This window comes from Lipotes vexillifer, unplaced genomic scaffold, assembly GCF_000442215.2.
Source record: "Lipotes vexillifer unplaced genomic scaffold, Lipotes_vexillifer_v1.1 scaffold827, whole genome shotgun sequence".
Classification (NCBI taxonomy): Eukaryota; Metazoa; Chordata; class Mammalia; order Artiodactyla; family Lipotidae; genus Lipotes; species Lipotes vexillifer.
The window spans coordinates 486,041-495,074 of record NW_006773114.1 but is presented as its reverse complement, the minus strand read 5'-3'; the positions used below and the strand labels follow the sequence as shown (position 1 = coordinate 495,074).

The 9,034-nt window shown below is 37.1% G+C and overlaps 1 protein-coding gene across 1 annotated transcript in view; it reads right to left on the bottom strand.

The window, feature by feature from the left end:
* Nucleotides 1–1,267: 1,267 nt before the first annotated feature.
* Nucleotides 1,268–9,034, bottom strand: part of CDH8 (cadherin 8) — a 367,872-nt gene continuing 360,105 nt past the window's right edge. Inside the window, exons 11-12 of the mRNA XM_007448016.1 lie at nt 4,781–5,032; nt 1,268–3,354 (exon numbers count right to left, since the gene is read on the bottom strand). Coding sequence (XP_007448078.1) covers nt 2,861–3,354; nt 4,781–5,032 — 746 coding nt within the window. The 3' untranslated portion in view covers nt 1,268–2,860. The remainder of the gene's footprint in view (nt 3,355–4,780; nt 5,033–9,034) is intronic.

The following is a 9,034-nucleotide window of genomic DNA, read 5'->3' as shown; positions in this document are numbered from 1 at the left end:
GCCAAGATTGGAAGATATGGATTTCATACTCCTGAAAACTAGTGTAATTTTTGTTAGACATGTTTATATGTCTCTAACCTATGCCATTTCACTGAAAAGTACACTAGAAATGAGTCTGGTATGCAAGAGATAAGTGAAGTAATAATCTCGCCTTGGTTTAGAATGTGAGATAGTCAGAATATTAGTATTGGTTACTACTAAAACTACCATTAATAATCTGCATTCACCAAGTATTTGCTTTAGTCACTGTGCCAAGTCCTGGTGTATTTTAAAGTCAATTTGGGCCATCATTTTGACTTCATGGAACAGTGTTCAATAGCCATGACGATAAGCACTAAAGACGAACTATTCTCAGGTAAGAGAAACACAATAAGGTGTCAGTTAAGTCACTGAGCACTGGGTAGTTGTAAATTCTAAGTATAATAGTCAAACTTCATAAAAATCACAGTGGAGTCAGCCTCCAGAAGTTGGTGCCTTTGGTTTTCTAGCCAAAGCCATACTTTTCTCAGGCAGCCCCAAGCCAATGACTGAGATGGCAGGGCAACTGGAGTCTATTTTTTTTCTTTTTAAATATTTATTTATTTTTGGCTGCATCAGGTCTTAGTTTCGGCCTGCGGGATCTTTCATTGAGGCCCACGGGCTCTTTAGTTGGGGCACGCAGACTTAGTTGCCCCACAGCATGTGGGATCTTAGTTCCCTGACCAGGGATCAAACCCACGCCCCCTGCATTGGAAGGTGGACTCTCAATCACTGGACCACTAGGGAAGTACCTGGAGTCTATTTTTTTTCCCCAATGAGAGACTCCTCTGACAGGACTCCATTAAAATCCCTGATTTGCCTTGCAAAGATTTGTCAGGTCTGCTTTGCAGTCTAAGGCTGTCTTGTCAAATCCTGCTTCCTAATCTCTCTACTTTTACAAGTTTTAAAACCTGCATTCCTGTATGAAAACTTTCCCTGCTCAATCCTGTTTCCTCTCTCTTTTATCTTTTACTCCTAACTCTGATTTATCGTTTGCTTCCAGGAGGACCCAACTGGCACAGCTGGACTAGCCTTTACATATACTGTGTTTCTTTAATGTCCCTGTTGGTATCTTGCTGTGTGATCATTGCCAAACCATTTCTCATTTCTGGTTCTTTATAATGAAGACTCTTACAAATAAAAGTGATCCTTATGATAATTTAGTTGAACATTCTAGAATTCTAATTAGAGCTGATGACTCTGTTAATCGATCTTCATCTGATGGGGAAAAAAAGTGATGACAACAAAGGTATTTATAAAAATATATTTCACAAAGTAGGAAACAATACAGGAGTTTCTCTGAATACAATACATGGAGTAAATAAACAATATTGCATTAAAGCAAAGTAGAAAATTAAAATGATCTGCATGTAGTACTTGAGTTTTATCATACATTTTCTACTCCTAAATGGCAGGTTTGCATTAAAAATTGAATATGCTCACATCTTCTAGTGCTGTTCTCTTTTGGAGTCTAAGACATTCTGTGCATCACCATGAAGATGAGGGAGAGAAGTGCTAAAAACAGAAGCAGTAAAATTATGTACAAATCAGTTCCTGCTCTAAAACTGTGGAGGCAACTTGAAGCATGTTTATTGGGCAGGGCATTATGTAGGCATCTAAACGTCTAGAGTTTAAATATTCACATGAATCAATATGCTTTCAGATGTTTGTGCTTGTAGTAAAAACACCAAATACTAGGATTATGAACAAAATAGAAAACAGTCCAAAAGTTTCTCTGGGAAAATGCTGTTCCTGCCATCACCAGTCACAATAACACTTTCTACTCTAAAGAGACTATTAGCTTCCCTTTTGATAATATTGCCTGCCATACTCATCTCATCAGAATGTACATGTATTAAACATTCATTGTATATATATTTATATAAAACAATCTAAAGTATTATTAATGGATATAATTTAGGTTTTTTTTCATATAGTCCCTTAATCTATAGATTACCAACCTTAATAAATAAAAGCATTAATGGACATCAATAAAATATTTATTTCGAGGATTAAACAAATAAATTCACGCGCTAGCAATAAAATCATCTGTCTCTTATGTAGTCCACTGTGTGACACAGTTTACCTTTGTGTCCTTGTGGGAGAAGGTGAACTGGGGGGAATGAGTAATCCTGCTTCCAGAGAACAAGCCTGTTTGAATGGGATTTCTCTCCTCCCACTATTGAGTTGGCAATCCCCACCCTGGAATGGATTACAAACATGTGAATATTTTAAGGCTCGACACAATATTTAAAGATGCTATTCAGTCTCTGATGAATGGGGCCAACAGTTATGTACAAGGTGTGGTCACCGTACCGTATAATCTAGGAGGCCTCCCAAAGCTCCAAAAAGTCAGAGTGTACAGCAGACCAAGTATTGCTTTATCATTTGTGGCGGGATCCTTATTGGTGAAGGGGAAAAAACCATTTGCATTTATAAAAATCCTTGCAGAAGACACATATCAGTAGCAAATTTCTTGCAGTTCCATTTTTCTAAGAAAGCACCTTTTTAAGTTTGATTTTTTCCTCTTTTTAAACCATTTCTCTAAGGACGAGCCAGGATCCCAATCTTTGTGGTGGTCAGGTAAACATCAAATATCCAAAGACTTCTAGACACTCCACATACTTTAATTCACACTCCACAAGATTTATAACCTCCTAACATATACTCTTTTATTTTTATTATTACTTTTTTGGTTCAACGTTAAAATGTAGTTGAGTTTATAGATGATTGGTGCTAAACTTGCCTCTAAAACAAATTGCCACATTGGTTGTATCTAAGGGGAGTGACCCTAGAATATTACAGAATGCTCAGTTCCCACTGATTTATTCATAATCCACTGTCAGGTTTCTTTGTCACTTTCACCGACAGAGTAGAGTTCTCCCAGTCTCTTAAAGCGGGGACCCCAGTCACTGAGGTAGTCAAAATTCTGATCCGAGTCTGAGGTGGTGGACTCCAGGGAGCTGAGGGAGCCGGCCACGGACCCTCGGCCTTCATAGCCATAAATCTGAATGGAGTCATACGGTGGGGCTGTGGGGTCGTTATCTGCCTCGTGTAGCCGCACATTTATAAATTCATCCACATCCACACCGCTCGGAACTGGAGCAAGCCCTTGCCTTGGCATAAATTGCAAATCTGGTTTAATATCTTTACGGGGTAAAAATCCGTTAATTCCATCTGGGTTTTGTAAAGTTGCGATGTCAAAAGCCTCCGTGTCTTCTTCCCCTCCTCCTTCATCATCGTAGCGAATGATGTTTTCTCGCACATCTTCATCATCTTTGATAATTAATGGCTCGTTTTTATGTCGCCGCAGAGTTACAAACAGCACCACGATGACTACAGGAAAAACACAAAATAGCGATTAGCCAGACTCAGATATAATTTCACAAGCAACGCATTGTGTATGTTAAGAGAGAGGGGCGCTATTTAAAAACTTATGAGCACGTACCTTTCATGCATTCACTTGGGAATTAAGTGAAATACCTTTCTGAAGTATGAGAACTGAATTTTGAGTGAATACTATTCCAGGTTGCTTCTGTTTATTAAATGGTGATGAAGAAGCTGGGTTAAAAGCACAAGTTTGCATCTGTTTATGGTGAAAGCTACGTTTAATACCGTTAGGAGCTCTAGAGTGAACGGCCCAAAAAGGGAAACAGCACCGATAGCATAACTAACTTGCTGTGTATCTTGGGCAGTTCGTTCAATATTGTTTGGCTCCATGACCCTCTTCTATAAAGAAAAAGGAGCTGAATAGATCATATCCAGTACATTTTGTGTTTTTTTTTAAATCAGTCCTTCAAGACTCTTTCCAATAAAATAATGTCCATTCACAGATTAAATGATATATTAAGGTGAATGTCAACTTTGCATGGGCAACTCGTATGAAAGCTAGCACTCCACTCTCTGGTAAGGTAGGCCTACAGGTCGGGGAAGGGAGAGGAACACATAAAAAACTAGCCAGATCAGCCACACCAAACTTGGGCTAATGACATTAAAAAAATGTGGCAGGAAACGATGATCAACTCAGGGTACTGGGTGGACAGAACAGATGTAACCAGGAAGGTAAAAACTGACATAACCTTCATCTAAGGGCAGGATAAGATATAACTTTCCTTTTTTGTGTCTTCCTACTGTCTAATCTCATTTTTATAATTGGATTTTTTAGTAGAAAAGTTACAAAAACTTTCCCTTATTTTGCAACCTTCATCTAAATTTGATTGTAGTATCAAGAAAAATATCTGAGAAACAATGCAATTTTGAAGAAAAATGTATTTTTTGTTTACTTGGGTTTTTTTTGGTTGGTTGTTTGTTTTTATCTTACCAAATTTTGTGATTGGATGGACTCAGTAACCCAATCTATACATTGTTTAGATAAAAGTATTTTGGACATATGTGTGCCCCCAATGAAGTAAACTGGCGTGTATCAGAAGATCTGGAGGCCTTCTAATGTAATAGTTGCTGTTGTAACCACATAAAGGTCCATCCCCACTTCCACCACCATTATGCTTAGTCTTTCACCAGTGATGGGATTTAAAAAGGCACTGAATAGTTCTCTCCAATTGAATATTTACTATTACAATTCTTTTTTTTTTTCCCCTTCTCTTAGTGACCTCAAAGCTTGGAGAAGTATATACAAAGGAATTTTTCTTCCAAAGAATGCTAATTAGGGTTTTCTAGGCTGGGTTGGGGTTTTCTGTCCTTCTTTACAGTCATTTATGAACCAGAAAAATGGTGACCATTCGGCTATGAAGAAAATACATACCTAGCAGCAAAATGATGCATGCTAATATGGCAATTAAGGCGCCCATACTGAGTCCAATCGGAAGTACATAAGCTTCAACATTACACGACTGGACAACACCATCACTGCTGCAGCCACAGACCCGGATGGTCAGGGTACTGGTGCTGCTCAGAGGAGGATTCCCGCTATCACTGATTATGATTGGTAAAAGATAGACTTCTTGCTTCTGGCGGTTGAATCCATTATGCTTTGCCAAAATGCTGAGGGAATTATCTGGAAAAAGTGAAAATTACAATAGTTTGCATCATTTCAAAACGGCTGCCCAAACAACACTTGTTTTTCTAGTTCATAAATCCTCTGCAGGCCTCAAGACAATCCCAACTCCACTGAACCACTCCAGCTCTCTCCCTCTCCCCTTTCCCACTTTCCCAGTTGGCATGGACCAAAACATCCACACCCTAACAGGTTCAGTGAGCTTGGTCTCAGGATAAACTAATGGAGTTTTACCACCACCTTGTAAATGCAAAAGATTTCTTTTACAAAAATGATCTTCAGGTGTCCTTTTAGAAGACACAAATTACCCCAAGTCCCCATAAATAAGTTTAATGTTCTCTCGTTTGTCCTGATAATGCAAACGTGACAGAATTTCATCACATTTGAAAGTCATGTTTGAGAAGCTTTGTGTTAAAAGTAGACTATATGACAGTATGGCATACAAAACAATGCATTTGACTCCCACAGGTACCTAAAAACACTTACTCATGCTCTAGAGCATTTTACACTAACACGTAACAAAATCCCATTTACTGCCAATTGGAGGAGATATGCCACATATTTTAAAATTCTGCAGAGAAGACCTCTAGTGGTTACACAAATAAGAATTAAGTGATGAAAAGTCATAGGAGCAGGTGGTCCATTTTTAATATATTAATTAATCATATGGAAATGTATATTGGTTATCTGGAGCAACACTTAAGGACATTTAAGCAATACTTAATGGCATACTTCAGCTCGATGTAGAACTGGCCAGTGAGAAGTGATTGGTCCCGTGGTAGCGCTATTGTTCTCAAAATTTCACCCCCAAAATGAACTCTTTATTGTCACTCATCCCTATCTCATGAACTATAGCTATATATGTGTGCATATATGTGTGTGTGTGTATATATATATATATATATATATATATATAAATTATTAATCTATTTTCTCATTTTGATTAATGAAAGACATAGGTCTGTTCAACATGGGAACACTGATTATTTCACACTGATATTCCAGCCAAAAGCAAATAAACATAACGTTGGTTAATGTGTGCAGTACAATTTGGGCAAAATGATTATTTCAGTTGGGAGTTTTTCAAATATTGGCAAGTTTGCAGACCCCAGAACTCTTGTCTACCTTGTTGTTGCATATTAAGGCAGGCATTCCAAACCATTGCTGTCCAGTTCCTGGTCATCAGTGTCCTACTGGTTTCCAGAATACACAAATACATGAATAGATATTCCACTCAAGTGATTTTAAGTAAGTGTGTTAAATCTTCTGTACCATATAGTACTATACCAGAATTCAGAAAAAGGTGACATTCCCTAAAATAAATGTATAAATTATATTTGGTTTTGCTTTGTTTAAGATGTAGGTGGACCTACAATGCCTTGCTAGTAAGCAGTTAAAGAGAAAAGAAAAAGAAAAAGCTCTGAGCTAACAATTTTTTTTTTCTAAATTATTGCTGGTTGTGCCTCATTATTTAGTAATTTGAAGACTGAAAACAAGTCTCTAGTGGAAGCAAGCAGTGGTATTCCAAATGATCTAGTAATCTTTATTTCCATGACACAGAAGGAAATAGCACTAAGCTAAAAGCAGGAGAACATCATCTCAAAAAAGATACAGAATATATAGCTGTGTTACATTTCCAGAAAGTGTGTAACAAGACTGAATACAGTTAAAATTAGTACAAGGAGCAGTTGTGGGTGATTTCATATACCACAGTTCAAAACAGAAGATGGGAATTGTTCTTCAAGATGCAATTAATAAAATTACAACGAGGCTTTTGTCTTTTTGTGGTTAACATTATTTATATGAGAAACTACCTTTGCATATTCGCTCTTTAAAACGAACTATAATGTTAATTTAGAAACTGCAGCAGGAGTATTACTCATTGCAGAAGAAAACCATCTCGTTTATTACTTTAGAAAAGCATTGATGGGTCTAAGACCAAACTCCTACTCATTTTTCACTACTCCTGGTATCTGCACGTGTTGCTCCCTTTCTATATAAAGAAAATTATTGACTGAGTAAAGGGAGTCTATGAGTCATTTTTGCTAAAATTTACCTGCTACTTCCAGGCAAAGTCAATTCCCTATTTGCCTATTAATTTTTTACCATATTTTTGATTGGAACTTGCATTTATTAATCATTTAGTTATTTCATTAGGCCAAATTGAATTGTCATTATTTTACACTCAAAAAAATATTGAATATTAGCAGTTTCACACACTTCAAATTCATGTATTTGAAATACATGTTTCTTTCAATCTACATGTTGCAAATATCTTTAACAAAGTTCTGGTTTCTTTAAAACACATGACGCCTTTTCATTTTATTAAAATTTTAATCTCAATGTAGTCAATTTTATCAGTCTTTTTAATGATTAGTAGTATAGCCTTATTTTTTAAATTATTATATAAAAATTACTTCTCATAATGTTACCTTTCACATTAAAACAATTGTATGGAGTTGGTTTTTTCTGTACTGATTGTTGATTTTCCCAAGGTTAATTATAGAGTAACTTATCCCTTACCCACAGATCTTCAATTCTCAGTCTCTCACAAATCAGATTTTTTTGCATCTTCATCCTTTTAGGCTCTCTGTCATGTTCCAATGCTCTGTTTCTCTAATCCTGCATCAATACCATGCTTTTTATGTATGAAAAATTTGTAACAAATCTCGATGTTTGTTAGGGTCTTTTCCCCTATCGTGTTCTTCTTTAGGAATATTTCAGCTATTCTTGTTCATTTGCTAATCTCTGACAAATATAGAAGAGATTTTCAAGTTCTGTGAAAATTCCTGTAAGAGTTTTAGTAGAAATTATATTAAGATGTAAATAAATTGAGAGAACTGACAGCTTTATTATGTTTAGTCTTCTATACCAATATCGTGGTTTCTTTATCTTCTTTAATATGTTAACAAAATGTTTTTATTTTAGCTACAAGAGATTTTCACTTATTTTTTACACTTATTAGTACATGCAGTATGTACTTTGTTTCTTTAGTAAATATTACCTTTATAGATTATATTTTCATCTCATTGTTCATCTGATTGTTTTATGCATTGATTTTAATTCTAGTAAACTTCTAAACTTTTTTTTACTTATAAAAATATATCTCAACACAGAGATATGTGTGAGGAGCATGATAATATGAGGAACTCCACGGAATTGCTCCCCAGTGGAACTGGTGAGAATTATAAAATAACATTTAAAAAAATTAATGTCTCTGGAAATGGTCCTGGAGACAAGCAGCAAATGCAGAAATGTTTATTCAAGAAAATCTATTAGAGTCTAGTAGGAATGATGAGAACCTAGTTTGTCAACCAGAACCTAGTTTCTTCATCCCTTCTCTCAGCTCTGCGAGATGGAAACTCCACTCCAAACTGGTTCAGCCAACTGCTAGCTGGGGTGGGGTGGGGGGAGCCCTGTGTTCTTACAGGGCTCCCCCCACCCCACCCAAGCTAGCAGTTGGAGGGCAAGGTGTTGCCAGTTCTCACCCTGCTCCTAGCTACCTATTGATCAACTAAATTCTGAATTGGTATGGCAAAGAAGAGGGGCTCCTTTCTTCTTCACAGCCTATACTTGTGCAACAGAGGCTCTACCTTGGCAAGGCTTCACAGGGAATACAGGGCCGCAGTTGTGCTTGCCCTGGACTGTAAAGCAGTGATTTCACACTGGGAGAGCCAAGCCAAAAAGACTTGAGGCTACTGTTCCCTTGCATCAAGTGCCCAGCTCCTAAGGTAGAGGTGTCACTCAGAGAAACCCAGCATAGTCTCCAATTCAGCTCCAAAGCCAATGGCTCAAAGTTTTGCCTCAGTGGAGAAGCAAAGAACCCAGGAAAGAGATGCGGAGGAGCCTACCAGGTTCAGAACAAATCTGAAACACTTGCCAAGGGAAATGCCCTTTTGAAGGAGCCCAAATTGGGTTGGATTAGTCTGTAGAACAGTTTAGGGCCCCAAATTAAAAACAATACAGAAGTCATCTGGCAATCAGTGGAGTTTAACAACTTGG